General features: G+C 39.1%; 1 protein-coding gene across 4 annotated transcripts in view; it reads left to right on the top strand.

Annotated features, from left to right (window-relative positions):
* Positions 1-15,164, top strand: part of UPF2 (UPF2 regulator of nonsense mediated mRNA decay) — a 54,116-nt gene that overhangs the window by 606 nt on the left and 38,346 nt on the right. For 3 of the 4 annotated variants that reach the window (XM_071424099.1, XM_071424102.1, XM_071424101.1), the window contains exons 2-8: positions 4,604-4,983; positions 6,562-7,341; positions 11,157-11,317; positions 12,297-12,494; positions 13,741-13,890; positions 14,296-14,399; positions 14,720-14,805. In XM_071424099.1, the coding sequence (XP_071280200.1) occupies positions 4,622-4,983; positions 6,562-7,341; positions 11,157-11,317; positions 12,297-12,494; positions 13,741-13,890; positions 14,296-14,399; positions 14,720-14,805 (1,841 nt within the window). In that variant the 5' untranslated portion in view covers positions 4,604-4,621. Of the gene's footprint in view, positions 1-94; positions 462-4,603; positions 4,984-6,561; positions 7,342-11,156; positions 11,318-12,296; positions 12,495-13,740; positions 13,891-14,295; positions 14,400-14,719; positions 14,806-15,164 lie in introns of those variants that run through there. The other variant, XM_071424100.1, reaches the window with a different exon arrangement.

Below are 15,164 nucleotides of genomic sequence, written 5' to 3' on the forward strand. Positions count from 1 at the left end.
AGTAGGGAAGGCTCGGGTGGCGGTGCCTGGGAGCGCTGGGAGAGGGAGGCCGGGAGAGAAGCGGAAGCTGCTGGTGCCGAGCTGCTGGTGCCATCCGGGAAAGGGCCCGGGCTGCGGGAGAGCTGCGAGCGGGCATTGGGGTGGTAGCCAAGGAGTCTTTCTGGACTTAGTGCCTTGTCTCTAGGCCTCTGTTTCATGGTGGAAAGAGCGTTCCTGCGAGTTTGGCAGCAAAACATTCTCCCCGAGAGGTATAGAAGCGAAAGTAAAAGTGCCCGGCTGTTCGGCAGGCCGGCCAGAAGATGTGTCAGTGGCCTGAAGTTGTGTCAGGGGAGGTTTAGGTGGGATATCAGGAAAAGATTCTTCACCCAGAGGGTGGTTGGGCGCTGGAACAGGCTCCCCAGGGAAGAGGTCACAGCACCGAGCCTGTCAGAACTCCAGAAGTGTTTGGACAATGTGCTCAGGTACACGGTGTGACTCTTGGGGATGTCCTGTGCAGTGACAGTAGTTGGACTTCGATGATCCTTGTGGGGCCTTTCTGAGTCAGGATATTCTGTGATTCTGTGAACCTTCCCTGCCACCTGTGTGGGGACTCCTCTCTCTCTGCACTACGGTTTTTGGTTTTTTTTTTTTTTTTTTTGTGCTGTGTCTCATTTTCCCAAACCTGTAAGTTTATTTTCTCCTCACTGACCTGGGTATTTTTCTTATGCACCTTCCCTTGCGTTAAGAGAACCTTAATTGAATTTCAGTTTTTGAAATTTACAACCTTCTAGTAGTGTGATAACTAGTGATGGAGGAGTTTGTTGCTCTTTGAGATTTTTCAGCCAGAGGTGAGACACCTTGCCTACATTCATTATCTCCCACATCTCTTTTGTAATAAGAGTAGCTGCAGAAAAGAAGACTTATGTAATCCATTTAATTTCTAGTGAAAAATTTCATTGTGTTTAGTTTAATAGAGCTGTATTTCCTTCTCTCATACTTATGGTTGCAAGGATAGAGATTCTGGATCATATTACTTCAGGGTTTGAGAGTAGACTGTTTTTATTGACCTGAGAGTATTGCTTTGAGCGCCAAGGTGTTGCTGTTAATTTTTTTATTCTGAATTGTGAGTAGATTAATGATGCTGAATACCTTACATTACTCTCTGCTTTCCTCAAGAGTAAATAACATAGATGGTTTTTCTTAAATGTTACTTCTATATTTTCAAAACTATTTCCTAAGTCTCTGAGCTCAAGAGTATCAGGAACCCAGTCCCATTCTTTAAAATTTGAAGATTATTGTTAAAAAAAGTAGAAACTTAAGTATAATAAAAATTGACTTAACTGCAAATAAGTCATTGTACATCAAATATTGAAAAACTAAGAGAAATAGTTCCCTCTACAAACATGTTGTCTGTAGGTGCTGGAACTGAGAAGAAGGAGTGTTAAAGGATGCAAGTGTCACTATGGAAATTGGCTGCCAGGAGTCCAAAGGCACAGGGATGTTTGTCTTGTCTCTGTTTTCTCTGTCCTTCCCAATTTTCTGGTGTGAGTGCTGGTTTGTCCTGTCTGTTTGCTTATGGAGTTCACATCATTACTATGCCTTTTCATCAGTGCATGAATGTAAATGTGAGCTATTAAATAGAATAAATGTTTCCATGCCATCTTCAGCCTTGTTTCCTATGGAGATGAGGCCCAGGTGAGCCAGCCGTTCCCGTTTTTCCCTGCTTCCCCCAGCTTTTGGGAAAGTTCCTTGTGGGACAGTCCTAGCCCTGCCAGGGGGGCTCTGTGCCGCTGGGAGCTCCGCCTGGCTGGAGCTGCGCGCTGCATCAGCCCGGCTGGAGCTGGAGGCAGCGGCAGCACCGCCTCCTGTGCCCTCGGGCCTTTGGTGTCGGCGCGAACGAGCTGGCAGAGCCATCGGAAAGGTTGGGGAGATAAGGAGCTGTACACGTAGTGGGTAGTGAGAAGGATTGCAGCATACCTGTTCTGGGATACAGAACAGAATGCTGCTGTAAAATGAGATTTTTGGGGTTTTTTTGGACTCCGTTGTTCATTGGGAAAAAGTGGACAATACTGCCTTGTGGTCAAAACCATAACGTGCCAAATGATGCTCCCTCCCTTTTCTTTTTATCCCATCTTCTCAGGTTTGCTTTTATACAAGGAAGCATCAGATACATCTTTAAAACAGAATTCTGAGTTCCTAAATTTAGTAAGAGTAGGAATGACCCTGTTGGTAAATGACCCTGCTGTTAAAAGTTACTTGTTCAGAGTATTGGGATTGTGACATGCTGTTCCAGCATTTCTTTAAACACAGGCGACCCCTTCCCTCTTTGGTTAAGTACTGATTTCATAATAATACTGTTTTAAGAGCAGTATTTTTGGAATTCAAATAGTTCTGAAATTTTAGAGTTGTAGACATGCATTAGGGAGCCAAGTGTGCTTGTTTAAGCAATGCTGATTTGATTTCCATAAGTCCCTGTCAGAGACATTTCCCTATTGGTGCTGTTGCCAGCTGCTGCCAGAGGCCAAGTCATGAATAGGCTCCCCATTGCTAGGTTGTCACTGCCCAGGTGTGAGTACTCATTCTGTAAATTTTTGCACACCATTTTTCTTCAGAAAAATGGATGAGCACCTTAAATATTCTAATACAGTTTCATCTGGTGGGATAGACAGTATATAAATATCTCATTTTATTGTTTGGGAGATGGCAGGGGGAATGTCCAATGCTTATTAAGAAACATCTTTATTGTGAAGATTTATTTATAAATGTATTTATTTATTTATAAACATATTGCAAATTAGTTAACATTAATACCAGAAGCACTCTACATGAGATTGAAATGCAGGTGTCTCATTATCCACTCTGAGTAGATGCAGGGAATTGGTAAATCTAGGATGTTTTCATAATCCAGAGTAAAATGTTAGGCAAAAGTAGGGGTGGCCATTGGGAATCAAACTGGTGTTACTAAGAAAAACAAAGTGATGGCTCTTCAAAAGGCATCACATGCAGTGGTGTCCTATCAGTCCTACCTATGCATGCATTTAACTTGAAGCATGCAAGTATGTGAAAATTATTTTTGGTGTTAAGAAATTAATTTAGCCTGAAGTAAAAGCCTGGTGGTTGTAATTGCCTCTCATGGTCCTGCCTGGCCCCCCTGCCCCGGGCAGGAGTCAGCAGAATGCCCTTGCATTCCAGGCTGTGGTACCAGGAGTTGACAGTAAGGCTGAAGGTGAGTCTCCCCCCTCTGCTCAGCATTTACACATCCAGCTGTGGGTTCTCTGTTCCCAACAATGGCATTGACACACTGAAATAAGTCTGTTAGAAGATCACCAAGACCATGGGGAGGCTGGAGGACATGATATCTGAGGAGAAACACAGAGAACTGGGTTCTTGATCTGTAAGAAAAGTGGGGGAAATCTTATTCCTGTCTTAAAACAACCTAATGGGAGAGCATAGTGAAGATGAAGCTGGCTTCTCCCCCAGGCTGTGCAGGGATAGGATGAAAAGAAATAAATACAATATGGGGCATGGCAATTTCCAGGCTGGTATCAGGAAAAGCTTTTTCTCTGTGAGCCCAGAAGGGACCATTGCTTCTCTATTCCTGGAGACACTAAAGCCTTAGCCAAGCCTCTGATCTGCTTGGATCTGCTTGGAGCAGAGGCCTGAAGTAGGTGCTTGTCTCGCTTTCCTCCTAATCAAAATTGTCCTGTGGTTTTACCCTTTTGTGTTCAATATGCATTACCTTTTGTGTCCTTGTCCAAATGAAACCAAAGCTTGGAGGACTGGAAACCCCAAAGAGGCTAAAGCTCCTACAAAAATGTTGGTTGAGTAGAAGGAGAGAGAAATTGTAGCCTTTGCTAAGTCTTGATAATCACAGCCTTTGTGATATTATTTCCGTTTGCTCTGCCGGCAGGGAGGTTTGTGCATCCAGCTTAGTCAGCACTGTGCTCTTCAGCTGCTGCCTGTGCTGAGTGCTGGAGATGCTGGGGACATCTGGGAGGGGTGAGGAAACAAGGAAGCAAGTTGAAAATCCTTTTCACAGTGAGGATAATCCAGCACTGGGGCAGGTTGGCCAGAGGAGTTGTGCAGTTTCTCTCCTTGATATTTTCAGGACTGGAACAGTCTTGTCTGATCTCATTACTGACCCTGCTTTGAGCAGGAGGATGAATCACTTAAGGTCCCATCTAACCTGCATTATCCTATGTGTCCTAAGTTGTGGTAGTGGAAGGGGGAGTGTTCTTGGGAGATGTGTAGAAAGGTCAGTGATGAGCAGATGCATGCTGATGGATCAAGCATGTACTTATTTTTGAGTTTGGGGTACTTTGTTTTCATCAGTTTTGAATTATTTTCTTCCAGATGGACTTGTTTATGTTCAAGATCTTAAATTCCATGGGTTGTAGAAACTTCAAGATGCTTCTGTTTCACAATTCATGCTGAAGACAACTTTGCAGAACAACATGCTTACAAAATGATTTGTTTTTACTTGTCAGGTCTATTCCTTAGTTCAAGAAAACCTTTATTTTGATGAGTCACGCATTTGTGAGTTAAGTGAATATGGGTGGGCTGTGAAAAATGACTAAAATATCAACAGCAATTTAAAAGTACTTGTTTTCCTGTGCTTCTGCAGGTTTGCCTGGGTAACACAATGCCAGCTGAGCGCAAAAAGCCAGCAAATATGGAAGAAAAAGAATCTCAGTTAAATAATAAAGAAAAAGAATTTAGTGAAAGGCGACCAGTGAGCACCAGGGAGAAGCCAAAAGAAGATGTGAAGGTTGGTATGAAGAGAGAGACTTTAAAGGTTCCTGAAGATAAAAAGAAAAAAATGGAAGAGGATAAAAGAAAGAAGGAAGACAAGGAGCGGAAGAAAAAAGAGGAGGATAAAGTAAAGGCAGAAGAGGAGCAAAAGAAGAAAGAAGAAGAAGAAAAAAAGAAACTTGAAGAAGAGGAGAAAAAGAAACAAGAGGAGGAAGAAAAAAAGAAACAAGAAGAAGAAGCTGCTCAACTGAAGTAAGTTATCTTTTAAAGGTTTAATTGGGCCAAATGCTGGAGTTCTGTTATCAGGATTGTGGTCAGTTAGAAAAGATGAAGTGTTGGAGTTACTTTGAATAAGTTGCATGTAGTGTTATAAATTTTACATGCCTGTCTGATTGGGCTTTGTGCCTTCTAAGAGGTTTTGAGTGTTCACTTGTAACCTCTGTTACTTTGGTCTCTGTTATGGGGGTTTGATAATGTTCTGCATGTGATGACCATGGAGAGCACAATTGTACTTGAGTAAATGTTGTGATTTAACCCCAGCTAGCATCAGCCCCACACAGCCACTCCCTCCCCTCAACAGGATGGGGAAGAGAATCAGAAAAGTGAGAAAATCTCGTGGGTTGACATAAAAACAGTTCAATGGGTAAAGCAGGAGCTGTGCAGGCAAGCAAACCAAAACAAGGAATTCATTCCCCACTTCCCCAGCACTCCCCAGGACAGCAGGGCTCCCTCAAATGTTAGCAGTGACTTGGGAAGACAAACACCATCACTCCTATCATCCCTCTCCTTCCTTCTTGCCCCAGATTTATGGATTGGCCATGGTGTCAAAGGGACTGAGACATCCCTTGGCTTAGTTGGGGTCAGCTGCTCTGGCTGTGTTCCCTCCCAGCTCCTTGTGCAGTGCCAGACTCCTCCTTGGTGGGGTGGGGTGGGGTGGGGTGTGGAGCAGAAAAGGCCTTGACCACGTGTAAGCCCATCCTAGAAATAGTGAAAACACCCCTGTGTTATCAGCACTGATTCCAGCACAAATCCAAAGCACAGCCCCATACAGGATACTCTGAAGAAAATTAATTCTGTCCCAGCCCAAATCAGGTAATAAAGAAGCACAGATGCATTCAAGGTGAAGTGTTACTGTCCAAAACTTAACAGGTCTACAGATCTTACATAACAGGAGCAAATTTGATGTGAGAAATGACTTTTAATCAATCATAGACAACTGATACCTGGATGGCAAACTCAGAATGTAGCCTGGCAGTTTAATGTGTGATATTACCAAGACCATGTTTCTTAGTATGTTATCCAGCCATAGTACAGTGCTGAAGGTGGCATCTTTATAGGTCTGAAATACTTCCCTTGTAAGATTGAGGCAATGTCATAGCCAAATTCTAGCTGGGACACATAAATTTCACCTATTCCAAACTTCCTGTGTAATTTCAGTAGTCTGGCAATAGAAGATTTTCCTTTAATGTCTAATACAGTAACCTTTTGAAAGGCTGTTTCCTCTTCTGTGGGAACTTCATCAGTAGTAAATGAAGTTTCTTGTTTATATTTTCCAAGTCTGTTGGGATTAATATGTTCTGCATAGAAATATTTGAGAAATTTTGTTTTGTAACCAGTAGTACTTGCCCTTTGCAACACAAAAATTAAACAGAATTTCTGAAGCAGATGCTTTAGCTTTCTAGGATTAGCTTAGTAGATATTAAAGAAGAGAGTAAGGTGAAACTGTGTTAGAACTCCTGAAGGTTTCCCAACTGTGACCTTTTTTCCTTTGTACTGATACTCTGAGATGAGGGCTCCATAACAAAAATGAGTAATTTTTATGTCTCACAGGGAGAAGGAGGAAGCACATCAGCTCCATCAGGAGGCTTGGGAGCGCCATCAGGCAAGAAAAGAGCTGCGCAGCAAAAACCAGAACGCGCCGGAGAGTCGTCCGGAGGAAAACTTCTTCAGCAGACTGGACTCCAGTCTGAAGAAGAACACAGCTTTTGTTAAGAAGCTAAAAACCATTACAGAGCAACAAAGGGACTCCTTGTCCCATGACTTTAATAGCCTGAATTTAAGCAAATACATTGCAGAAGCAGTGGCTTCTATTGTGGAGGCCAAACTGAAAATATCAGACGTGAACTGCGCTGTGCACTTGTGTTCCCTCTTTCACCAGCGATACGCTGATTTTGCTCCTTCGTTACTTCAGGCTTGGAAAAAACATTTTGAAGCAAGGAAAGAAGAGAAGACTCCCAACATTACCAAGTTAAGAACTGATTTGCGTTTCATTGCAGAATTGACAATAGTTGGGATTTTCACTGACAAGGAAGGTTTGTCTTTAATCTATGAGCAGCTTAAAAATATTATTAACGCTGACCGAGAATCCCACACTCACGTTTCTGTGGTTATCAGCTTTTGTCGACACTGTGGAGATGACATTGCTGGTTTGGTACCAAGGAAGGTAAAAACTGTTGCAGAGAAGTTTAACTTGAGCTTTCCTCCTAGTGAGATAATTAGCCCAGAGAAACAGCAGCCCTTCCAGAATTTGTTGAAGGAATACTTTACATCTTTGACCAAACACCTGAAAAGGGACCACAGGGAGCTACAAAATATTGAAAGACAAAACAGGTGACAATTGAATGTTGCTTTTTACTTATGAATAAAAATTAGTTTATTTATGAAATGCCTAGATTTGTTGCAGTATTTATGAACAAAGTCTGTTAGCAGTGTGTAGAAGATAAGTGTGTTCTGCAGTGCTTCTAAAAAAAAGTTCTAAATTTGTTCTGAATACTTAAAAAGCAGAGACCAAACAGACTCTTTGAATATCTTTTAAAGGAAAGGGAGGTTGACCTTTAGCTGTAATTCTCTTTCCTCTGTTTGGTGCTGTTTCCTTATCAGCATGAGAGCAATGCTGCTTTCCCAGCTGGCACTGTCCTTTTGCAGTTGGCACAATCTGATTTCTCCCTTTCCACCCACATGTATCAAACGAAGCATATGCCACAATTGCTTTGGCTTGTCTACTTATTTTAGTATACTAGGATGAAGGAAAAAATAGGCTAAGTTAGGAAGGTATCTGTTACACTCCAAGGTGGACAAATATATATTAAATAAATGTATTAAAGTGTTGGAGGGCATAGACAATTTAATAAAAGTCCTCCTAAATATTTGTATGTGGTACTAATATTGCAGGGTATGAATATGCAGACTTTGAGATCTTAATAATTTTATTTCTGCCATGTTCACATTTTTTAGTAACTGTTTGCTTTAAAGCATCCTGAATTCTCATTATTGGAGCCAGCCTAAACCCAAATGCTATTCTTAAAACTGTCCTTCTTAATTTCTTCTGGAAGCATTCCAGTCAGATAGAAATGAAAATGTTACTGTTTATAGACACATATTTCAGCTAAAAGGTTGGACATCCATCCAGAACCAAATGTATGCTTGGAATGCATTAAATTTTTATGTTTCCAAAGCAAGACTCCTTTGTGCTGATGGGTTTTGTGCTGCAGTCCTATCTGGTCTCAGCCAAGTGTTGAATTTCACAGGATCATAAACTGACTTTTGAGGTACCATTATTTCTACAAGTACCTTACTAATTCAAAGTACATTACTGACTAAGGTGTAATTTTTTCTAAGTGAATGCATATGAACCTTTATGCTTTCACAATTATCATTAGTTCTGGGCATGCTGGTTCTGGCTGGTGTTTCAATAAGTGTGTGTTACAAAGTCTGTATGATAGAAACTTTTTTCATTCTATTTTCTGAGAAGTACAAAATATGTTAAGAAAGCAAGAAGCATGAAAAATGTAAATGATCTGGGATGTAGAAATATACTTTAATATTTACTTGTACAACTGCATAAAAATGACTGGACAGAGCCTGAGCAGCCTGGTCTGACCTCATCACTGAGCCTGCTTTGAGTGGATCAGACAAGGGCACATGAGGGACCTATTTGAGCACCTTGACACTGAATTATCCCTCCTTGTCAGCTTGGGTGCAGGGCTTGGTTTTGGGGAAGGAATGTGAAGAGCTGTCCTTTATCACTGCATTAAGAGAACTCCTTTATTTCTCTCTCTGAAGCTTGAGGTGTCTATTTTAACTCCTTAATAAGGAGGAATAAGTTTTGTTAAATAAGGCATCCAAATCTTTCCTTCCAGATTTTATTTGTTTACAATATCTGTAACAGATTTGTGGCATTTGCTTGCTAGGGAAGTAGAAGGCATCAGGAGGGCAAGACAGAGATGTGCCAAGTAAGAAGTCTATGAGTATTACAGAAATCTTCCTGAACTGTAGATTCTGGGAAAGTGATTGTGCACTTGATTCTTTGCTTGCTTTGAAATTTGGATTTTTGTGGGTGGTAGTTTTTTGGGGTGTTTTTGTTTGGTTAGGTTAGTTTAGTTTGGTTTTTTTTTTTTTAAACCCAGTAATCCTATTGGATAAAGCAATTCTCCGTGTATTGAAAATCTGATCCATTTTGCTGTAGTTTTTATTCACAGTGTTATTCCACAATCAATGAAGTGAATAGGGAGTGAAGTGTTCCCTTTTGTGCATTAACTGTGTCACATGTTAAGGTTATGATATTTTGTCAGGTAAATAACTCATCAATTTATCTCTGTCAGGAGAATGACTGTGAAATAATTTAAGCTGTACAGTTTGGTTGAATTAATTGAAAATTACTATGCTAAATTAAGAGTGCTTTAGTGTTGTGTTACCTGTGGAATCATTTAGGTAAAATTAAAGCAGACTCAAGTGGATGGTTAGGAAAAGTACCTTGAGCTACTCTTTGATTTTAATATAGACATAACCATAGAACCTGGTGATTGTTTGGTGACACAGCTGAGGGCACAACAAAACTTGTCAGGCTGTGTCATTGCAAGGAAACACCTTGATTATTCCCATATTCTGAAGAGAGTTTTCCAAGAAAAGTGTTAGCTATGGAAGAAACTTCTTTTGTCTAAATTAAGGATGTTTTTAAGATGTGCTGAACTTGCCTTGTGCTTTGAAGAGACATGAAGTGAGACAAGTACTATGTGCTGTACTTGTAATTGTATTCACAGGTGAACCATGCTTTTAGTTTGCTTTATTTGCTTTAACTGCTTTGAATTTGTTAACACTTGTCTTCTTGAAACTGAAATTGAGAACTGAAAGTCTTGTGCTATTGTTACAGCACTTTGCTTTTTTGTTTTTGAATAATAGCAGAGAGCTTCAATGCTGGTGTTTATAAAGCTGCTGGTTTAAAATATGTATGCAATGGACAGCAGTCTCCATGGAAAAGCTGTGAATAGATACTTACTGTGTTTCCTGAATCCAGACTGAACTACTGCACTTCACAAATACTCAGGGGTTATTTAATTTGTTAATTTTTCTTTGCTGTACTTTGCAGGAGCAGGCAGTACATGTTAAATAAGTGTGTTTTGTCAGAGAAATAGAACTTGTGCCAGCATTAATGCTTCTTGCTCTCTTGCCAGACACCTGTGTCCACTTGAGGTTCTGAGCAGGGATAGGTGATTTTGTTGCTCACCCTGTGAATGTGTACAAAAAGACTTTTGTTTTACAATTAATCTGGAACAAGAGACTGATAACCCTCAACTTACATTGCCTTAACTATTTCAGAATTCTTCTGCCACAAGATGCTTTGGCAAGGCTGTGCCTGTTTGCCTATTGCATAATAAAAGCCTAATGGTCATGGAGCCCTACAGTGATAATGCAATGATACAACCTGCTCTGGGAATTGTGGCATTTGCACCTTTTTCAGATTTCTGATGCTTTCATCTCAGTGCAGGGTGCCTGGTCAGTGATGCCAGTAATCACTTGTAAGCAGTGATCAGGTTCCTTCAAGTGCAAGTTACTTTTGACAACAGACTTCAATGTTGAAAATTATTATTTGAAGCAAGTATGAATAGTTTTGTAAAAAAAAAAATAAAGAGCACCTGAAGAAACAAATATAGCTGCTCATAATTTGGGCTGATAGCCTTGAAATAACTTGTTTTGTTGGAAAGTCAGTGGGCTGCTTGCAAATTTTTTGACCCTCCTGGTGACAATAGTTCATGTAATCATTTAAACAATGTGGAAATGGATTGTTACAGGTGCAAAGCAATTTTTATCTAGTTTATTGATAAAGTGGAATATTTTATTTTACTATGTAAGTATTTTTAGGACTTTTACAGCCTAATTGTGGCAGAGCAAGTGAGTCTTTCTCTTTGACATGGAAGCTGGAGCTTCTGTGACTGGACTGTCTTAAGTAGGATTGAAGTTGGAAATTCAGTGTGATTTGGAACAATATTAGTGTCACTTAAATGTTTGCTATTTCAGTCTAAGCTAGAATTGTTCCAGTTCCCTCAAGGAGGGCAGGCTGGCTTTGCTCAGAGGAATTGCTAATGGTTCAGCACAGCTCAGAGGTGTTTGAGGGATGGGTGGTCTTACTGTGGGTTTGGTTTTTGTAGACGCATTCTGCACTCCAAAGGAGAGCTGAGTGAAGATCGACACAAGCAGTATGAGGAGTTTGCCATGTCCTATCAGAAGCTGTTGGCAAGTTCTCAGTCTCTGGCTGATCTTTTGGATGAGAACATGCCTGACCTCCCCCAAGAGAAGCCAACACCTGAGGGTAAGCCAGATTCTAAAGCAGGTCAACAGATCCTGGAACTCTGCTTGGGTGTGGTGGAAAAAATAACCAAACCCTCTTAGCAGTGTGTTCTTTCTGCTGGTTTCATTTCATTCAGCCTTTCCCCCTAAGGGGTATCAGCTAGTGAATAATACATTTATTTTTTGAAATTAAAGTAATTATGCCTAATATGTAGCCATAACTATTGTATATTGTGTGTATGGAAACCTAAGTAATATCTCTTTAGGTTTGTTTCTGGGGATAGAGTAATAAATGGAAAATGAGAAATGTTTTTAACCTGATCCTTTCCTTTAATATTATGCAGGTTTTAGAATTTAAAAACTGTGTCAGAGTTTTAAAAGCTGATGCTGTTAAAAAATACATTTGAAGTCTATTTTGGTGCATGATATTATGGGCAGGAACATTGATAAGGCAGATAAGTCACTAGGTGTGGCTGTCTGGCCTCCTGAGCAGGAGTGCAGCTTTCAATGCCATTAGATTTAAACTTTGAGATTCGTTGAGATGTTGTTGAAATCATGAGTATCTTTTGCTTTAAATTATCTTGAACTTTAAAAAGCTGTTTTTTTAAATGCCTTTAAGTATTAAATTGTTCTTTTTAAACTTCATTCTTAAAACTCAGTGGGGTTCATACAATTCATCATACTCCAAGTGATTACTTTTAATGCTAATGTTGTTAAAGTCTGATACAACTTTCTAATACCACATAATGTGCTGCTTAGTTTTTCTTGATTTGACTTCCTCTGATTCTGAGTTTTTAATCAAAATGAAATTTATGATCTTAAGATAATTTCTTGGTATGTCTAATACTAAGATTGAATTGTTAAAAACACTTTTAAGTATGCATTGAATTATTCAGGTGAAAACAGAAGTAGTAATAAATAGTTTAACACTTTCCTAAAAGGACTCCTTAAGGTGCCTCCCCATAGAAGATGTAAATTTGTGTAAATAACTTTTTTTGCAGAACATGGACCTGGTATTGATATTTTCACACCAGGGAAGCCTGGAGAATATGACCTGGAGGGGGGTATCTGGGAAGATGAAGATGCTAGAAACTTCTATGAGAATCTCATTGACTTGAAGGCTTTTGTGCCAGCAATTTTGTTTAAAGATAATGAAAAATATTCCCAGAACAAGGATTCCAGCAAAGATGAATCAAGAGGTAGGATGCTTAGATAAGTTATTTTCTTCAAGATATCTTGTCTAACAGATAAAAAAACTTGATTGATAGAAGTAATGAGTCTCTAATAAAATAATTTGTGTTATCAGGACAGTACACCTGTTTGGATGAATTTTTAGGGAATAAACTAGGTGGGATAGGGATTACATCTGGTTATTAAGGAAGAAGAAAAGTAAATTGATTTTAATGTTGTTAGAATTGTAAATTTCATGAAATTGGAAGTTAACCAGTGTGAGTAAACACCAACTTTTCTGTGAGAAATGGGAAGAGTTTTCCCTTCTTTGCAGATGTTAGTGTTTGGGGTTTTTTTCACTGTTATTTTCTTATTAAATAATTAATGGTAGGTGACATTGTCAGGATAAAATTTCACTAGATCAGAAGGCCTGGCTGGTTCATCACTTGTGACACAGCTCTCAGTTCACAGCCAGGCACGTGCAGACTTCAGGTGCAATGGGATAAAAAGTCCCCATCCCTGGCTCAGTGTGTAACACAAGATGCATGATTGGAGAATTCTGACATTTCCCTCTAAGGATCTTTAGATATTGGAGCAGCTTGCCCAGGGAGACTGGAATCTCTGTCTTACTATTTTAAAACAACTGGAAAAATACCTGAGAAATGTGGTGTTACTAGTGTTCATCCACCTTGACCAAAAGGTTGAACTGGAGATACCACCAAAGTCCATTTCAGACTCATTTTGCCTGTGATTCTGAACATGTTACTTGTTTGTGAGTCTGTATTTCCATATGGTGTGTGCACTGTTTACAAGTTGTCACACTTGGCTTTGAAAAATTTTAGAATTTTAATAAGGTTATCTGCCTTGAAATTTATTTTTTTTAAAGGAAGCAGAGTCTGCAAATGCAATTGGAAGGAGGCCTGGAAAAGCAGTAAAATTCTGTAGATTGTAATCTCTTGGAAAAATGCTCAGTGTTGGACCAGTGTTGTGGTCCAAGAAAAATATTAACTGCTTTTCTGAATATTTCTGATTCAGATATTGTGTTCAAGGAAACTAATAATCTTTATTTGACCTTTTATATAGTATGGTATTTCATCAACACCTTCCTCCTGTTCTGTTTTTTCCTTTTTTTTCTTCATCTGTGTAAAAGATTTTGCATTAAGACAATAGAGATGTAGGTTTAGCAGCATTAATCTTCCTGTATTCTAATTATAACTGTGTGTATTTAACAGTTTGTTAGTATTTATTTGGTATTTCTACTTAACTTGAAAATAGATTCAAAAGATGCCAAAGATAATAAGGAAGCAGCTGGGAATGAGGATCTGGAATTGGAGCTGGAGAACCTGGATATTAATGATGATGCACTGGAGTTGGACTGTGGAGATGAGGCAGAAGATCTTACAAAGAAGCTTCTTGATGAGCAAGGTAAAAAAGAATTGGTTTTAAGAATTCTTTTTCTTTGTGGTTTGTTTTTTTTTTTTAACGTGGTTGTTTTGGTTTGTGGATTTGTAGAGTGCATTCAGGGCAATTTATTTATTTATGAAACTAGCAGCTAGAAACTGCTAGGATTGTGATAAATGATTTTGTAGCAAGTCATTCAGATAAAAGTGAAAATTATTTTAAAGATGTTTATGTAGTGAAAGTTACCAGTTCCTTCACACAACTTTTAAAATAAGCAAATGTAAAGGCAGTTTTCTGAAGAGTGACTACAAAGAGGAATGAATACTTTACAACTAAACATTACAAATGCACCTTTTGGGGAATGTGTTGGTATATCATTATATTTCATAGCTTAAAGATGTCTGCTGCTCGTTTATTTTCCTCTGTTAGAACAAGAAGATGAAGAAGCCAGTACTGGATCTCATTTAAAACTCATTGTAGATGCTTTTCTTCAGCAGCTTCCAAACTGTGTCAACAGAGACCTCATAGACAAGGTACAGTCATAGTTTCAGTTTTTCACACTCTTAAAAGCCTTAATGCTAGATCAGATAGATAGGAAATAAAGATTTCAATCTTTGGAGTCTGACAGTAGCTGAATTAATTTTTAATCAGTCTGTATTCCTCTCAGTGGACATGTTTTCTGCCTATGCCAGTTCTAGCCAAAACTGAAGATTTGTCGTTATGGTTATTTTTAAAGCAGTTGTATGTAGTAGGAATAACTCTGTAAAAGCTGTGTGTAAACACCATTTTCTGTTGCTTTCTTGAAAACCCACTGCATTCAAGTGAAGCATTGCATTAACTTTGTTCTTTATAGGCAGCAATGGATTTTTGCATGAATATGAATACAAAAGCCAACAGAAGAAAACTGGTACGAGCACTTTTCATAGTTCCTAGACAAAGGTAAGAGCAGAAGGGGGATCAAGCTGGATCCACCCATTTATTATTTAATTTACCATGTGCATGTAGTTTTTAAAACCAGTGTATATTCCATTTGTTTGTTCCTGATCTGCACTTCTGGAGTGGCTTATGCTGAAGCACCAAAGAAATATTTAGAATCAATGATCCACACTATGATAAATTGTAAAAAATTAAGGTTTTTAAAAGGGTTTTTTTTTCTAATACTTGGTGTTTACAGCAGATCTCTTTTCATTACTTTTTAAAAATTACTTTATTTTTTGTGAAAATAACAGTAAAACCTACCTGATACCAAAAAGGGAGGTTTCATTTCATTCAGGACAGCTTACACTTTTTTGTGTTAG

This window comes from Agelaius tricolor, unplaced genomic scaffold (genome assembly GCF_023055355.1).
Source record: "Agelaius tricolor isolate 1412-34295 unplaced genomic scaffold, bAgeTri1.0.p SCAF_3, whole genome shotgun sequence".
NCBI lineage: Eukaryota > Metazoa > Chordata > Aves > Passeriformes > Icteridae > Agelaius > Agelaius tricolor.